The following is an 18,105-nucleotide window of genomic DNA, read 5'->3' as shown; positions in this document are numbered from 1 at the left end:
TTTCACCCTCTGTCCTTTTTTAAGTTTTATTTTGAGACAGGGTCTCCCTAAGTTGCCCAGGATGACCCTCAAACTTGTGATTTTTCTGCCTCAGTCCTCCAAGTTGTTAGAATTACAGGCAAATGTCATACTGCCTAACTATTTCTGTAGCTTCTTTCATCTTTTTGGTTATTTTGAATAACGGTGCTGTAAACATTAGTGTACAAGTTTTTTGTTTGTTTGTTTTTTTGTGGTGCTGGGGATTGAACTGGGGCCTTGTGCATGGTAGGCAAGCACTCTTATCAGCTGAGCTATATCCCCAGCCCCTAGTATATACATTTTTATATGGAGATATATATATATATATATTCCTTCCTCCATATTTGTTATTGGTACATTATAATTATACAGAATGGTGTTTCACTTTTCTTGAGTTTGTACCTAGGAATGAAATTGCTGAGTCATGATAACTCTGTTTAATTGTTTGAGGAACTGCCAGATTGTTTTCCAAAGTGTTTGCACCATTTTACGTTTCTAGTAGCAATGTATATGTTTCAGTTTCAGTTTCTCTACTCCCTTGACAGCACTTGTTATTGTCTGCTTTTTTTTGTATTAATTCTAGCCATCCTAGTAGTGTGAAACCTGTTTGATTTGCATTTCCCTGATGACTCTTCAGATATTTTGCCCATCTTTTAGTTGGGTTATTTGTCTTTGAATTATTGAGGGTTTTTTTGTTTGTTTGTTTTTTAGTATTTTTTTAGTTGTTGATGGACCTTTATTTTATTTATATATGGTGCTAAGAATCAAACCCAGTGCCTCACACATGCCAGGTAAGCTCTCTACCACTGAGTCACAGCCCCAGCCCCATAATTATTGAGTTATTTTGTAAGTCCTTTATTGTATGTGATTTGCAAGTTTTTTACTCCTCATTCTGTGGATATTTTTTCCTTTCTTTAATGGTGTTCTTTTAAGCGCAAAGATTTTATTTATTTATTTCTATACTGGGGATTGAACCCAGTGGTCAGTGGGTGCTAAGCTATATTTGTAGCCCTTTAAAAGTTCTTTTTTAAATTTTGAGACAGGGTCTCACTAAGTTGCCCAGACTGCCCTTGAAGTTTTCCATCTTCCTGCCTCAGCCTCTGGAATAACTGGTATTACAGGTGTGCACCCTTGTGCTGGTCTCAAAGGTTCTAATTTTTTTTCCTCTTTATGGTGGTGCTGAGGGTCGAACCCAGGGCTTCACACATGCAAGGCAAATGCTCTACCACTGAGCCACAACCCCAGCCCCTCTAATTTTGATTAGGACTAATTTATCGTTTTTTGTTGTTGTTGTTGTTTATGTTTTGGTGCTATATTTAAGAATCCTTGTCAATCCCAAAGCCCTAAGGATTTACTCCTGTGTTTTCTTTTAGACTTTATCGTTTTAGTCTACTTCGTGTAAGTTTTTGATCCATTTGAGTTAGTTTTTGTATGTAGGGAAAGGGTTTAAGTTTGTTCTTTTTCATATGACAGCACTAGGGTATTTAGATTTAACATTGTAATAGTTGAGCAGGTTTACTATTTTAAAAAAGTGTGTAGGGGGCTGGGGATGCAGCTCAAGCGGTAGCGCACTCGCCTGGCATGCCTGCGGCCTGGGTTCGATCCTCAGCACCACATACAAACAAAGATGTTGTATCCGCTGAAAGCTAAAAAATAAATATTAAAAATTCTCTCTCTCTCTCTCTCTCAAAAAAAAAAAAAAGTGTGTAGCAGTTGTAGGTAAGACTAGTTTGGAGTATAGGCATGAAAATGAGTGACTAGAGTGGAGAGAAAGATTGACCTCTGAGCTGGTCTTTTAAGTAAATGGCAGGGTGGGCCCAGGCAGAAGCATAAGTGATAGGAGCCTCAAGCAGGGATTTAAATTGAGGATGATAAGCTGGCCATGTATAGTCAACAGCTACACATAAGACTGAGGTAGGAGGATCACTTGAGCCTAAGCAACATAGCAACACTTTGTCTCTAAAATGTGAGGTATGTAGATATATACACATGTATGTGTGTGTATATATATATATTATATACATATTTTTATCTATTTATACACACATACACATAAGTAAAACGAGAAAAAGGAGTTGAATCTGGAAGAGATGTTGGGAATGGGGAGGACACCAACCCTACCTCTTAAATCTGAAAGATGTGGGGTAGTGGGTGGAACAAAAAGCTAAAGGCCCTGCATAGTAATTTTTTACTGGAAGCAGTTACTTCAGGATTAGTGAAAGTTGGAAAGAGGTCAGTGCAGAATGTAGAGGAGTTTGTCTCTTCCAGCAAAGACTTTTTTTTTTTTTTTTAGTTATAGGTGGACACAATGTCTTCATTTTACTTTTTATGTGGTGCTGAGAATTGAACCCAGGGTCTCATGCATGCTAGGTGAGTGATTTACCTCTGAGCCACAACCCCAGCCTAGCAAAGGACTTTTTAATTTTTTTTTTCTTTTTTTAGTTGTAGATGGACACAACACTTTTATTATTTTTATATGGTGCTGGGGACCAAACCCAGTGCCTCATATGTGCTAGGCAAGTGCTTCACCACTGAGCTATAACCTCAGCCCTAGCAAATGATTTCGAAGACATCCCTATAGGGTAGTTCCTTGGCTTTAGTTAGACCAGGCTTTGACTCTGTTTTGGAGTCTCAGCAATGTGTTTGTCTATCTTGCCATTCTTCCTTGGAATCAAAATTAACTTCTCATTTGGAATAAAAGAATTGCCTCATTTAACATTATCATACAGATCAGAGGGGGCAAATCATAAAGAGTTCCTTAATTGATCATGCTTGATATTATTTTAAGGTCATATAAAGTCATTTATGGGGCTGTGTTTGTGGCTCAGTGGTAGAGTGCTTGCCTAGCATGTGTGAAGCACAGGGTTCGATCCTCAGCACTGCATATAAATAAATGAATAAAATAAAGGTCCATCAACACACACACAAAAATTTCTTAAATAAAATAAAGTCACATATGCACATCAAGCAGGTTATTGAATTTTTCACTCCAAAACCTGTGGGGAAATAATTATCACAGAAAGAATTGAATGATTACCACCACCTGCCCCCATATAAACAGGAGAGAAGATTTCAAGTAATTGAAGAAAATGAGAAGAATCAAGGGTTGGAATACTATAGATAAAGGCTTGATTCTCATAGTAGAGGTATAGTTAAGTTGGGCACAGTGACAAGTGCCTATGATCCCAGCCATTTAGAAGGCTGAGGCAGGAGAATCACAAGTTCAAAGCCAGCCTCAGCAACTTGATGAGTTCCTAAGCAACTTAGACCCCATCTCAAAATTTTTTTTAAAAGAGCTGGGCGTGGTGGCGCATGCCTGTAATCCCAGTGGCTCAGGAGGCTGAGACAGGACAATCACAAGTTCAAAGCTAGCTTTAGCAAAAGCAAGGTGCAAACAACTCAGTGAGACCCTGTCTCTAAATAAAATACAAAATAGGGGGGCTGGGGATGTGGCTCAAGTGGTAGCACGCTTGCCTGGCATGCGCAGGGCGCTGGGTTCGATCCTTAACACCACATAAAAATAAAATAAAGATGTTGTGTCCACTGAAAACTAAAAGATAAATATTAAAAAAAAAAATACAAAATAGGGCTGAGGATGTGACTCAGTTGGTAAAGTGCCCCTGAATTCAATCTCTGGTACCAAAAAAAAAAAATTTAAAAAGGGGTGGTGATATGGCTCAGTGGTTATATGCTCCTGGGTTCAGTTCAATTCCTGGTACGAAATATATATCTAAATATAGTCAGGCAGTGTCCCTTAGTTCTCTGTCATTTTTCTGGGAATCCTAACTTAAGACACTTGGAGGCCAAAATACCCAGATGTTGAGCAGTGAACAATGAGGAAGAGGGATTAATTAGCTTGTCTGGGCCAATTAGCTTGTCTAGGACAGACCTAACTCTATTTGGAGAAAGTGGATAGAATGTATATTTTGAGAGCTTCTCACTTAAGAAGGACTCTTGGTTGAGTTTCTTTGACCAGATTGCGGGGGTCAACCTGGCTTAGAGAGAAAATTGTGGTTCAGGTCAAGTGTCAGTCCCTTTAGAACAGAAGTCCCATGTACACATATTTGCCAGATGGTAGAGCTAAACCACCAATGGGTACTAGACCACTTTTCCATTAACGCATTTCTTTGTGGTGTTGTAGCCATTTAAGTCTACCTCCCTAACCTATGGTTCTACCTCCTTAGGTTAAAATCCAAGGAGGACAAGGAGAAAAGAGTAACGTTGTTCTAAAGCCATTCCCCTGCTCATGAGTCTTAGCTGCTGTTGTTTTTCCTATCTAGGGCTAGCTATACCTCCATTTTCTGACCTATTCTAGTGCCCCTATTTAGAGAGATGGCCTAATGACTCTCTTTGTGTGAAGAGACTCAACACTTTGTTAGGAGCAGAATTATCCAGTCTTGATGTGGTAAGAGGGGAAAAGTGGATAGGAAAGAGATCACAAGTTTGTTCGTGTGTTGTTGCCATGTCCCCTCCCCACTTCCGCCCAATATCTAAAACAAGATGTTCTGAGATTTTCCAGGTCAAAATTTTATAATGTGATTCTGGAAAGTCATGGGGCTGAGGGTGTAGCTCAATGGTAAAGTGCATCCATGTGGGGTCCTGGGTTCATTCTCCAGCATCAAAAAAAGAAAAAAATAATCACTATTTCCCAATTTGGAGGTAACAATGCCTTGGGAAGTGTTTAGGGATTTAGTTCAGTGAAGAGTGCTAGCCTAGTCCATGAAAGGTCCTGGGTTCTATCCTTTTGTGGGAGTAGGGTGGGGAGATGAAAATACTAACTTGAGAAATCGTAGAATCATTACAAGAAGTTTGCAAATTCACTAAGTAATCTGTTGCTATGGATTAAATATATATCCTACCTACATACACACACACACACACACACACACACACACACACACATATATATATTTATTTATTTATTTTTTTTTTAAGTTGTTGACAGATCTTTAGTCTAGATATATCCTGAAATTTTTAGATCATAAACTAGACAGGGATCTGCATAATAAAAGATTAGAAATTTCTGCTGTAAGTCAGTTGAGATGGGTTAAATGAGAGTATAGTTATGCACTGTGTGTTTAAAGAGACAATTCATGGAAAGGGAATGAAGTCGTCAACAAATATATAGCTCCTTCAGTATATAAGGTACTTTAGTCTATCTTCTATTTATTTATTTATATTTATTTTTTAGTTGTAGTTGGACACAATACTTTTATTTTATTTATTTATTTTTATGTGGTTTTGAGGATTGAACCCAGGGCCTTGCACATGCTAGGCAAGTACTCTACTGCTGAGCCACAACCCTAGGCTTCTACCTTCCATTTATAGCCCCTGGATCCCTTCTTCATGCTGCCACTGCTAACAATTCCTTGCATATATTCCACTAATGTCTATATGGAAGTGTGTGTGTACATGCATGCACACATGTACAGGCGTGCATGCATGCAGATACATGTTTCTATATATTAATATTTTATATTTATTTTAATTAGGTATATATGACAGCAGAATGCATTTTGATTCATTGTACACAATTGCAGCACAACTTTTCATTTCTCTGGTTGTACACAATGTAGCATCAATCCATATGTGAAGTCATAACTGTACCTAGGATAATGGTGTCTATCTCATTCCACCATCTCTGTATATTCATATTTTGTACTGAGTGCCCTTACCATTTAGAAATTTGGGTAACAATGTTGATTTGCTTGCTCTTTCTGTATGTGATGCTAGAGATTGAATCCGGGGTCTTATCTCACCAAACACTCTACCAATTGAGCTTTATCCCCAACTCCTATTAGCTTGCTTTTAATTGTTTTGTATTGGGGAGTGGTACTGGAGATTGAACTCTTGGGTGCTTTACCACTAAGCCATTAACTGGCCCTTTTTATTTTTTGAGACAGGGCCTCACTAAGTTGCTTAGGGCTTCATAAGTTGCCAAGGGTAGCCTCAAACTTGAAATCCTCTTGCCTCAGCGTCCAAGTTGCTGGAATTACAGGTGTGCACCACTGTGCCTGGCTTAATTCTTATGCTCTAGTAAATGTTTCTCAGAAAATATTTTTCTAAAGTATGGAGAATATTGTTATATTGTGTATTGTGTTTATACACAAATATGTAACAACAAATCCCATCAATATACACAATTATAATGCACCAGTAAAATAATATAGGAAAGGCTGGGTGCAGTGGCTTGTCTGTAATCCCAGTGGCTCAGTAGGCTGGGGCAGGAGGATCATGAGTTTAGAGCCAGCCTCAGCAACTTAATGAGGCTCTAAGCAGCTCGGAGAGACCCTGTCTGTAAATAAAATACAAAAAAGGGGTGGGATGTGGCTCAGTGATTAAGCATCTCTGGGTTTAATCCCCAGTATCAAAAAAAGGGGGAAAAAAAGTGGTATCATTCAGATCCTATCTCCCAGCTGACAGGGAAACATTTTTTCAGGCTGAAGAAGGGGAATACAGCGAAGAAGAAAACTCCAAAGTGGAACTGAAATCAGAAGGTAATGATGCTGCAAATTCTTCAGCAAAAGAAGAGAAGGGAGAAGAAAAGCCTGACACCAAAGGCACTGTGACTGGAGAGAGGCAAAGTGGGGATGGACAGGTCAGTACACAGGACAGTCTTCTTTGGGAGCTTGAATAGGGAATTGCAATCTTGGAAGAGTAAGGAGGCCTTTATCTTTCTTTCAGGAGAGCACAGAACCTGTGGAGAACAAAGTGGGTAAAAAAGGCCCTAAGCATTTGGATGATGATGAAGATCGGAAGAATCCAGCATACATACCCCGGAAAGGGCTCTTTTTTGAGCACGATCTTCGAGGGCAAACTCAGGAGGAGGAAATCAGGTAATGGCTACTTGGTGCTGCTGCTTTCCAGCATGTATTTTGAGCTTACTGTATGTCAAGACACTTTATCAAGTGCTTTACCTGTATTATCTTGTTTACTATTCACAATTTAAGGGTAAGAATCACAATTACTATGCTCTTATACAGATGAGGAAAATAAAGCATAGAATGTTTGGTAATTTTTGGTAGGGGAGCTAAGACCCAGACCCAGTCAGTCTCCAAAATCCATCACATTTCTGCCTCCCTTAATAGGAGGCCTCTGAGCTATGAAGTACTTGCATAGGATAAGAGATGTTTCAAAGTACCAAGTGGATCAAGACACTTTTCCTTGATTTTGTCTAGACCCAAGGGGCGTCAGCGAAAGCTATGGAAGGATGAGGGTCGTTGGGAGCATGACAAGTTCCGCGAAGATGAGCAGGCTCCAAAGTCCCGACAGGAGCTTATTGCTCTTTATGGCTATGATATTCGCTCAGCTCACAATCCTGATGACATCAAACCCAGAAGAATCCGGAAACCTCGGTGAGGAAATTTTGGGTTGTTGATATTTTCAAAAAAAACTCCTCTGCCTTTCTTCTAGCTAATAAGTGAGTGGATAAGGAAATGGAATGTGTCCCTGAATCACTTTATATCTATCATGGTTCCTTAAACAGTTTCTCCATTTCCCTTTTTTAGATTTGGGAGTCCTCCCCAAAGAGATCCAAACTGGATTGGTGAGCGTCCAAACAAGCCCCATCGCCATCAGGGTCCTGGGGGTACCCTACCACCAAGGACATTTATTAACAGGAATGCAGCAGGTACTGGCCGCATGTCTGCACCCAGGAATTACTCTCGATCTGGGGGCTTCAAGGAAGGCCGTACTAGTTTTAGGCCTGTGGAGGCTGGTGGACAGCATGGTGGCCGGTCCGGTGAGACTGTTAAGCATGAGACTAATTACCGGTCACGGCGCCTGGAGCAGACTTCTGTGAGGGATCCATCCCCAGAAGCAGATGCTCCAGTGCTTGGCAGTCCTGAGAAAGAAGAGGCAGTCTCAGAGACATCAGCTGTTGCTCCTGACACAGCACCACCAGCCCCTGACAGGCCTATTGAGAAGAAATCTTATTCCCGGGCAAGAAGAACCCGAACCAAAGTTGGAGATGCAGTCAAAGCTGCTGAGGAGGTTCCCCCTCCACCTGAAGGGCTGACCTCAGCACCTCTAGTCTCAGAAACCATCCCTCCTCCATCTACTAAGACAGGGAACTGGGAAGCGCCAGTAGATTCTGCTGCAGGTGGACTAGAACAAGATGTGGCACAACTAAGTATAGCAGAACAGAATTGGAGTCCAGGACAACCTGCATTCCTACAACCACGGGAGCTTCGAGGTAGGTATTATAGTGTTGATGGCTAGCTGTTTTTCTGTATCATTGGGCTTAGGAATTTGGGAATTATATCTTACCTTATCATTAACTAAATAAAAGTGTGGGTTAATTGGTTTATCAGAGCATTTGTGTCTTTTACCCAAGGCTATCTCACTACTTTTTAATTTTTTTTTCCTTTTCTGGTACTTGGAATTGGACCCAGGGCCAATGATAGGCTAATGCTTTACCACTGGGCTACATCCCTAGCACTTGTTATTTTATTTTGACACAGGGTGTCACTAAGTTCCCAGGCTGGCATGGAAATTATGATCCTCCTGCCTCAGCCTCCCAAGTGTCCCACTACTTTAGGTACTATTAACTGATCATTGTTGAGCCTCTGAGTCAGAATCCTTTTCTGTTCTCTATACAAAAATGTAGAAAAGGGCTGGAATTGTGGCTCAGTGGTAGAGGGCTTGCCTCATACCTGTTAGGCACTAGGTTCAATCCTCAGCACCATATAAAAAAATAAATAAATAAAATAAAGTTATTGTGTTCATCTACAACTTAAAATATATATATATTTTTTTTAATATTTATTTTCTAGTTTTTGGCGGACACAACATCTTTGTTTGTATGTGGTGCTGAGGTTCGAACCCGGGCCGCACGCATGCCAGGCGAGCGGGCTACCGCTTGAGCCACATCCCCAGCCCAAAATATTTTTTTAAATGTGGAAAAAGGGCTGGGGTTATATCTCAGTGGTAGAGTGCTTGCCTAGCATGTGTGAGGCACTGGGTTCAATACTCAGCACCATATATAAATAAATAAAATAAAGGTTCATCAACAACTAAAAAAATATTTATTAAAAAAATGTGGAAGAAAGGGGCTGGGGTTGTGGCTCAGTGGTAGAGCACTCGCCTAGCACAGGCTGCAAGGCTCTGGGTTTGATCCTCAGCACCACATAAAAATAAATAAATAAAATTTATTGTGTCCAACTATAACTGAAAAAAAAAATGTAAAAAAAATATTTAAAAATGTGGAAGAAAGAAAAACAAAGTGGAAGAAGGTGGCAGTGTTGTTAATTGTTTGAGACACCAGCCGTTGCTCCTGACACTGCACACTGTTTGAGCTAATGGTTAATGTGTGTGTGTGTGGGGGGGGGGGTGCTGGGTGAACCCAGGGCCTTGTGCATTAGAGCCAAGCACTCTACCAACTGAGCTATATCCTCAGCAGCCTCACTAATGATAATATTTGAAGGCAGAAACTTTCTCATTTGAGTCTGGATTGGGCTCTTCTGTTTTTGAAGGAATGTCTGTCAAATGTCATTAGCCTTCTAGAGACAGAGTGCCCAGTTGAACTTTATGTAATTCTGGTGCTTTTGAATACTTGAAATGTGACCAGAGGAAGGAAGTGAACTTATTTAAAATTTAAATAGCCACATTGGGGCTAGGACTGTGGGTAGACCAGTTGCCTAGTATGGGCAGGACCCGGGTTCTATTCTCAGCCTCACATAAAAATAAAGGCATTGTGTTGTGTCAATCTACACATAAAAAATAAATATTAAAAATAAATTTTAAATAGCCACATATGACTAGTGAGTCATCATATTAGACAACATAGTTCTACAGAGTAGGACCTAATGTCCCTTTTGCCCATTCTGCTTTGTCTGCTAACCAGATAGGCTGAGGTGTCTTAGTTTCTGAAGTCTAATGGATAGGAAGTCCTCATCTGAACTGGGAATGCAACATCCTCCTCTAGTACATGTGATTTTTAAATACCCCAAATCAGTGTAGCCTATATTGGACCTAGAATTGATCTCTGAGAGTAGTAGATACATTTTCTGATTTTGGGGGGTATTGAGGGGGATTCTGGGGATTGTTCTACTTTTTGAGCTACTTTTCTGCTTTTCTGGTACTGGGGATTGAAACACCTCTTTTTGTTTTATTTTGAAATAGGGATCTCTGTAAATTGCGTAGGGCCTCACTCAGTTGCTGAAATTGGCCTTGAACTTGTGATCCTGCTGCCTCAGCCTCCCAAATTGCTGGGATTACAGGCATGCCCCACCACGCCCAGCTTCCCACTAGTGCTTTATTATCATTCTAAGACAGTCTCTGATTCTTTTTTTTTTTTTTTTTTTTTAATTTTTATTGTTGGTTGTTCAAAACATTACATAGTTCTTGATATATCATATTTCACACTTTGATTCAAGTGGGATATGAACTCCCATTTTTACCCCGTATACAGATTGCAGAATCACATCAGTTACACATCCATTGATTTACATACTGCCATACTAGTGTCTGTTGTATTCTGCTGCCTTTCCTATCCTCTATTATCCCCCCTCCCCCCTCCCCTCCCCTCTTCTCTCTCTACCCCCTCTACTGTAATTCATTTCTCCCCCTTATATTTTTTCCCTTTCCCCTCACTTCCTCTTGTATGTAATCTTGTATACCCCTGAGGGTCTCCTTCCATTTCCATGCAATTTCCCTTCTCTCTCCCTTTCCCTCCCACCTCTCATCCCTGTTTAATGTTAATCTTCTCATGCTCTTCGTCCCTACTCTGTTCTTAGTTACTCTCCTTATATCAAAGAAGACATTTGGCATTTGTTTTTAAGGGATTGGCTAGCTTCACTTAGCGTAATCTGCTCTAATGCTATCCATTTCCCTGCAAATTCTATGATTTTGTCATTTTTTAATGCAGAGTAATACTCCATTGTGTATAAATGCCACATTTTTTTTATCCATTCGTCTATTGAAGGGCATCTAGGTTGGTTCCACAGTCTTGCTATTGTGAATTGTGCTGCTATGAACATGGATGTAGCAGTGTCCCTGTAGTATGCTCTTTTTAGGTCTTTAGGGAATAGACCGAGAAGGGGAATAGCTGGGTCAAATGGTGGTTCCATTCCCAGCTTTCCAAGAAATCTCCATACTGCTTTCCAAATTAGCCGCACCAATTTGCAGTCCCACCAGCAATGTACAAGTGAACCCTTTTCCCCACATCTTCGCCAGCACTTGTTGTTGTTTGACTTCCTAATGGCTGCCAATCTTACTGGAGTGAGATGGTATCTTAGGGTGGTTTCTGATTCTTTTTTATCCTGAGTAATTTTCAGCCAATGTGGAATCTTCCCAAATACCGATACCTGTGCCAATAATGTAATCAAGTAGATTTAACAGAATATCCTACTGCTCTCCAGTTGCTGCTCTGAATTTTCTGGGCTGAGATTTTACAGTATGTTTGATAATGTGCTAATTATAACCTCCTGGGGCCTCTATTCAGGGAAGTGTTTGGTAGGGAAAATTTGAGCATAAGGGGTTTTTATTTATTGGTTGGTTGAGTTTTGTTTTGGTTTTGGTGCTGGAGATTGTACCCAAGGGTTCTTTGTCACTCACCCACATCCCAGTCCTTTGGGTTTGTTTTTTTTTTTTGTTTGTTTGGTTTTTGTTTTTTTTAATACTGGGGATTGAACTCAGGGGCACTCGACCTCTGAGCCACATCGCCAGCCCTATTTTGTATTTTATTTACTCACTGAGTTGCTTAGCACCTTGCTATTGCTGAGGATGGCTTTGAACTTGTGATCCTCCTGCCTCAGCCTCCTGAGCCACTGGGATTATAGGCATTCGCCACTGCTCCCGGCTCCAGTCCATTTTTATTTTGAGACAAGGTTTCACTAAATTGCAGAGGTTGGCCATGAGCTTTCAGTCCTCCTGCTTCGCTCTCCTGAATTGCTGGATTAAAGGTGTGTACCACCTCGTCTACCATGAGTTTTTTTTAATTTTCAGACATGATCTCATTAAGTTGCCCGGGTTGTCTTGAACTTGTGATTCTCTTGCCTCTGCCTCCTACATGGGATTATAGGTGTGTGCTGCTGCACCCAGCTGAACATGAGTTTCTTCACTGAAGTCATTTTTTTTTTATGTTTAAGTACTTTATTACTGTGTTAAGGTGGTTGGAAATAGTGGCAAATTTTCAAATGCTATTATTGCCCATAAGGAGATAGTTTAAAAAAAGAAAACTAGGACTGGGGTTGTGGCTCAGCAGTAGAGCACTCACCTAGAACATGCAAGGCCCTGGGTTTGATCCTCAGCACCACATAAAAATAAATAAATAAAGGTATTGTGTCTGACTACAACTAAAAAATAAAAATATTAAAAAAAAAAAGAAAAAGAAAACTAGCAGGTGGTACACGCCTGTGATCCCAGTGACTCAGGAGGCTGAGGCTTTTCCCCATGTTCAACTTGTCATTTCTTGATGACACCCTTGAGTCCCACTCAAAACATTCACTTTTTGTTGTCTACTACAGGTGTGCCGAACCACATACACATGGGAGCAGGACCTCCACCTCAGTTTAACCGGATGGAAGAAATGGTACAAAAAGGGAAGAGGAGGGCTGGGGATGTGGCTCAAGCGGTAATGCGCTCGCCTGGCATGTGTGCGGCCTGGGTTCGATCCTCAGCACCACATGCAGACAAAGATATTGTGTCTGCTGAAAACTAAAAAATAAATATTAAAAAAAAAAAAAAGTACAAAGGTCAAGAAAAAGTGTGTTTAAAAAAAAAAAGGGAAGAGGAGTAATTGGGGGAGGGCTGCATATTATAGCTTGTTTACTGTTTAAACCAAGATAAAGTCTTAATGTTAATTTCCGCATTGATTGCTCATGTTTCTTTTAATTTAAATCTCAGAAATGTAGAGTAGAAGATTTAGATTGGAATATTGATTCTTTTCATTGATTTTTCATTTATTTTGCAAATACTAAACACCTTCCAGGTACCAAGTGTTTTCCAGCATCTAGCAAAAGATAGAACTTTATATGAGAGTCAGCCATTAGAAGTCTTGTTCAGGTCTCTCTCTTTACCTCAGGGTGTCCAGGGTGGTCGAGCCAAACGCTATTCATCCCAGCGGCAGAGACCTGTGCCAGAGCCTCCTGCCCCTCCTGTGCATATCAGTATCATGGAGGGACATTACTATGATCCATGTGAGTTGTTTGTTACTGTTTGGGTACCTTTCTTGGCATGGTGAAGTGAATTAAGAGGCCAGCCTTTTATCTCTTAATTTCCCTTCTTACCTCTCAAACTATTCTCAAACATTGCCCAGCTGCTTTTTTTTTTTTTTTTTTTTTTTTTCATGTGGAAAATTGAGGACATCTTTTAAAGGGTTTGGGAGACAGGAAGACATTTCCTTGTGATATGAAGAGAGTCACAATATGATATCTTACAGTGCAGTTCCAGGGACCAATCTATACCCATGGTGACAGTCCTGCCCCACTGCCCCCACAGGGCATGATTGTACAGCCGGAAATGCACCTTCCTCACCCAGGTAAGTTTTGTACTTCTGTCTGTATGCTTCTAGGATGTGTTTTGGGGACTCCATAAACCCCAGCATACTTGAGCTCTTTGCTGCCAGCCTGTGAGGCTGGCCATCCTGGCTGTTTGGGTCCATTCTGAGGATTTCCATCCTGAGCTGCTTTGTGCTGCAGTTCACCAGACCATCCTGTGAAAATGGAAGTATCTTTTTCAGTTTTTGTTATCCTGTTCTTGTCCAGGTTTACATCCCCACCAGACACCAGCACCTCTGCCCAATCCAGGCCTCTACCCACCACCAGTGTCCATGTCTCCAGGACAGCCACCACCCCAGCAGTTGCTTGCTCCTACTTACTTTTCTGCTCCAGGAGTCATGAACTTTGGTAATCCCAGTTACCCTTATGCTCCAGGAGCACTGCCTCCCCCACCACCTCCTCATCTATATCCTAATTCACAGGTGAGATGGCTAATGAGCAGATTTTTCTAGGTCCATATCTTTTAAATCAGGACTGTGCTATGAGGAGAATGCTAAAGGAATTTGAGAACTTTTCAGTGATGCTGATTTCATGTGGGGCAAGGATGCCTCCTGGTGGTCAGGTGCTGGAAATGCAGCTTATGTAATGCTTACAGTTTATTCACTTCAGCTTCTTTAATGGTATTTCATTGAGTGTTTTTGGGGTATATCATATCTGCTGTTTACTCAGCAGCACAATGGAGCTGTATTCTAGCCAGTTATGGTGGTAAACACTTATAACTCCCTAGCTATTAGGGAGACTGAGACCAGAGGACCAAAAGTTTGAGGACAGCCTAGGTAACTTAATTAGCAAAAACCCTATGCAAGTCCCTGCATTCGATCCCAGTAAAACACACACACACACACACACACTCCACAGAGAGAGAGAGAGAGAAAAAAATTCTCCTCGACAACTTGCCCTACTTTGTCCTGCTTAACTTCCTTGATACCATCTGTATCTGGAGTGTCACCATTGAGCTCAGCCTTTGCCATTTGTTACCAGATGGTAGAAACTGAAGAAAGCTGGGCAATATTTTGGAGGAAGTAACCAGAACATAATAGTGACATATTAAGGCAGAAATGAAAAGTCACATTATTTTAAAGGGGGCAGCTTAAAACTTAAAAATTATAGAAATTCTCCAGTACTCTTAATTTTTGTGGGTAGATAATGTTTCCTCTTTGTTATAGGCTGGATGAAATAATTCTTAGCTTTTTCTTCTCTTGGCTTGTGGGGTCTCAGGCTCCATCACAGGTATATGGAGGAGTGACCTACTATAACCCTGCCCAGCAGCAGGTGCAGCCAAAGCCCTCCCCACCCCGGAGGACTCCCCAGCCAGTCACCATTAAGCCCCCTCCACCTGAGGTATGAGCTCCTACCCATATTTATGGCATATGCTTACATTAGTGGCTTTCCATTTTGCAGAGAATTTCTCTGCTCTTCAGGTTGTGTTCCTGTGGAATGTAGTCTTTTTTGGTATGACCTGATAGGAAATTTTAACTTTATTTCAGGTTGTAAGCAGGGGTTCCAGTTAACATGACTTTCTGAATATTTTAACTCTAACATCATAGAGAAGTAAGTGAGCAACTTATTATGACTTTTGTTCTTAAAACTAATGATTGTACTTGATTACTTAACAACCAAAATCACCTAATTAATGCTTTATGTTATAATCATGGGATATATCTGAAGCTTTAAAGGAAGGACACACAGAATCTGCCAGTTTCTTTGTTTTGCAAATGTATTAGGCAGGGTTGAAGCAGAATCTATTGTTAACTTGACAGTTTCATTTGGGAACCTGTAAGGAAAATACACAGGAATACAGTATATTGACCAAGAAAAGTGGAAATCAGAATTGAAGGTAATATAGCAGAAGGAGTCAGTTTTAAAGATCATAAAGGAGAAGGAACATGAGGGTTACTGTGTTTTAAGATCATTAAAACATTTAGGGTCTAGGAGTATAGCTCATGGTGATAGAGCATTGCTTAGCATGTGCATGGCCTTGGGGTTTATCCTTAGTGCCACAAAACAGAACAAAACTACATTATTTAGAATGTGGCTTTATGAGAACAGTTTGTAAATGTCCAGAGGTTCACTAACATTTTGGTGGTTCTTCCCTTTTTCAACCCTTTCTCAAGAACAGCAGAGATGAGATCTCAGGAGGGAAGAGAAATTCAACTGGCTATCTACCACCCTGAGGGCTTCAAAGGTATAGGATGGCCCTACCAGCAAGCATCTGAAAGAGGAGGAGCCCTCTTCCTCTGAGGACAGGCTCTGTAGGAGAGAGGAGAAACAGGTGACCTCCTCGCACCTCCACTCTTCACTTGAGCTGTCTGTGCTCAGGGGAGCAGAGACCCAGACAGCCCAGGCTTCTGAGGATAGATTCAGAAGCCCAAGTCTTGCTCTTCTTCATTTTCTCCTGGGTAATTTAAGTGTCTTCTCCCAGGGAAGTTCCTGCCTGTTTGTTTTGTTTCTTAAAATGTTTGTTTTTAAAGCCCAGCTTGCTATTTTTAAATTAATATTTTAAGTTTTTTTGTTTCTTTCTCTCTCTCTGCCTTTAAATGAAACAAGTTCATTCTTCTGGTTTTCTAGCCCCTCTGGGTTCCCTTTTGACTCTTTCCTGCATACCAGATAATTGAGAATGTATCAACCAAGTGTAAAAAGAGCTGGCCTTTCACTTTTGGTGGGCCTTTGTTATTCTCTTGTATACTTGAATTCTCTTAACTCCTCTAACCCTGTGGAAACAAAGCTGTCTACACACAGTGTCCTTTGTGGAGAAAAGCTCAGAGTGGGTGAGTAGGAGCCCTTTTTTGATTTAGGTTTCACAAGTCTGAGCTTCAAACAGTACCTGTGCTCTGGTGGGCTTCAGTCCTCTACTGAGGGCAAAGTCTCTACTGTGGGGAAAAATGGCAAACCAGATACTTTTTCAAGGAAAGAGGGTCGAGTGAGGGCCTTTGCACCTTAGGGGAATGTATTCACACAGTCCTCAGGACTCAGACTTTGAGGTTAGTGGAATTAGAGGACCCTGCTTCTCTTCTTTCCATTCCTACCCCACTCCCTTCTCAGTTGCTATGGACCAATCCATCTCTCTAGAAGCAAATATAGCAAGCAGTCTACCTTGTCCTTTGCAGTTGCTTTTCTCTATAATTTTCCTGCTACAAGTGTTTTAGGTGTTACTTCCCCCCAGTTGTCCTGTTCTTGCAAACAGAAGATATGGCACCTGGGCTTAAGGCCTAAGGAAGCCAGTCAGTCACCTTCTGGGCAAGGGCTCTCCCCTCTGTCCTCCCAGTCCATGGCACCAACCTGCTGCCTCTGCGGGATAGCTTCCTGTTATTGCAGCACTGTGTCTGCCAGGGGGAACTTGGCCACTATCCCTGTCCTTCTACAGAACCTGAGGGAGAAGGTTCCCCTAGTAATGTCACTGTCTGTTCTTACTCCTTCCCTCCAGCAGCTGGCCTAGCCACTGAGTCACGGTGTGGGATTAGGAAGGAGGAGAGGCAATTAAGCTGTAACCCCCAAGGAGGAAATAACTGAGAGGTTCCTTCCAGGGGTAGCCGGCGGTTGTGCCTTTTGTAGGCTTTCCTTTGCCTTAAACCTGAAGATGTCTCCTCAAGCCTGTGGGCAGCATGCCCAGATTCCCAGACCTTAAGACACTGTGACAGTTTTCTGTCTGTCCACTATGTTTAGTTGCAAGGATTTCTCCATGTGTGTTGTTGCTGTTTTTTTTTTGTTGTTGTTGTTGTTGTTGTTGTTACTATTTTAAAGGGTGCACATTTGTGATCAACATTATGACTTGGAGATAATAAAATTTAGACTGTAAACTTGGCTACCTTGCCAGTGTTTTGTGTGAGTATTGATTTGAGAGGAAATGAAGAGGACTTGCTAAATCCCTCACAGATTCACAGTCACAACCCAAGAGCTGGGGATGTAGCTTCTCAGTTGGTAGAGTGCTTGCCTTGCATGCATAAAGCTCTGGGTTCAATCCCTAGCACCACCAAAAAAAAAAAAAAAAAAAAAAAAAAAAAAAGTTGTGGTGGCTCCTGTGGTTATAGAAAACTGGGCTCATACCATTTACCATGGAGACAACCCAAGCCAGCTCAGACTTGTGAAATGGAAACTCAGAAAGGTGAGGAGCCTCTATGAGGCCCTAAATATGTCTGTGCTCCCCGTCACTTCTGTTTTTCTGATAAGAAAACCACATTTACATTACCACATAGGTATCAGGATATCATGGAGTCCCTTATTTGGAAGTGTCATGAACAATAAAACTTATCCCATGTGAACATCTATGCCTTCTTTTGTGTCTTTCCAAAAAGTAAAGATACTGGCACTTAAGAATTTCGGACCACAATGTAAGGAAGAGGTTCCTATCAGTCTTAATACAAATAAGGGGAAGGGAAACTCAAACACTACCAACTGTGGATCATTTTGCCCTTTACCTGGGCCCCTGGTGCACACAGGATGATTCCCAGCTTTGAATTGACTGTTGCTTCCAGGTCTGGATAGGATGGAAATTTGCTGGTATGGGAGAATTTGATGAGGAGTTTTTGTCCTGGAGTTCCAGAAAGGCTTATACTGGGGACATGGATATTCTGGTATATATTAAAAAGAC

The 18,105-nt window shown here is 41.1% G+C and overlaps 1 protein-coding gene across 2 annotated transcripts in view; it reads left to right on the top strand.

The window, feature by feature from the left end:
• Casc3 (CASC3 exon junction complex subunit) overlaps nucleotides 1-17,314 on the top strand; it is a 26,522-nt gene extending 9,208 nt beyond the window's left edge. Inside the window, exons 4-14 of one of the 2 annotated variants that reach the window (XM_076870021.2) lie at nucleotides 6,458-6,616; nucleotides 6,703-6,854; nucleotides 7,197-7,373; nucleotides 7,527-8,212; nucleotides 12,486-12,550; nucleotides 13,043-13,157; nucleotides 13,400-13,498; nucleotides 13,725-13,939; nucleotides 14,736-14,858; nucleotides 15,005-15,068; nucleotides 15,637-17,314. In XM_076870021.2, coding sequence (XP_076726136.1) covers nucleotides 6,458-6,616; nucleotides 6,703-6,854; nucleotides 7,197-7,373; nucleotides 7,527-8,212; nucleotides 12,486-12,550; nucleotides 13,043-13,157; nucleotides 13,400-13,498; nucleotides 13,725-13,939; nucleotides 14,736-14,858; nucleotides 15,005-15,028 — 1,815 coding nt within the window. In that variant the 3' untranslated portion in view covers nucleotides 15,029-15,068; nucleotides 15,637-17,314. Of the gene's footprint in view, nucleotides 1-6,457; nucleotides 6,617-6,702; nucleotides 6,855-7,196; nucleotides 7,374-7,526; nucleotides 8,213-12,485; nucleotides 12,551-13,042; nucleotides 13,158-13,399; nucleotides 13,499-13,724; nucleotides 13,940-14,735; nucleotides 14,859-15,004; nucleotides 15,069-15,631 lie in introns of both variants that reach the window. The other variant, XM_076870020.2, reaches the window with a different exon arrangement.
• Nucleotides 17,315-18,105: the final 791 nt, after the last annotated feature.

The sequence above is a fragment of the Callospermophilus lateralis genome, chromosome 11, assembly GCF_048772815.1.
Source record: "Callospermophilus lateralis isolate mCalLat2 chromosome 11, mCalLat2.hap1, whole genome shotgun sequence".
NCBI lineage: Eukaryota > Metazoa > Chordata > Mammalia > Rodentia > Sciuridae > Callospermophilus > Callospermophilus lateralis.
This window is presented reverse-complemented; position numbering and strand designations above follow the sequence as displayed.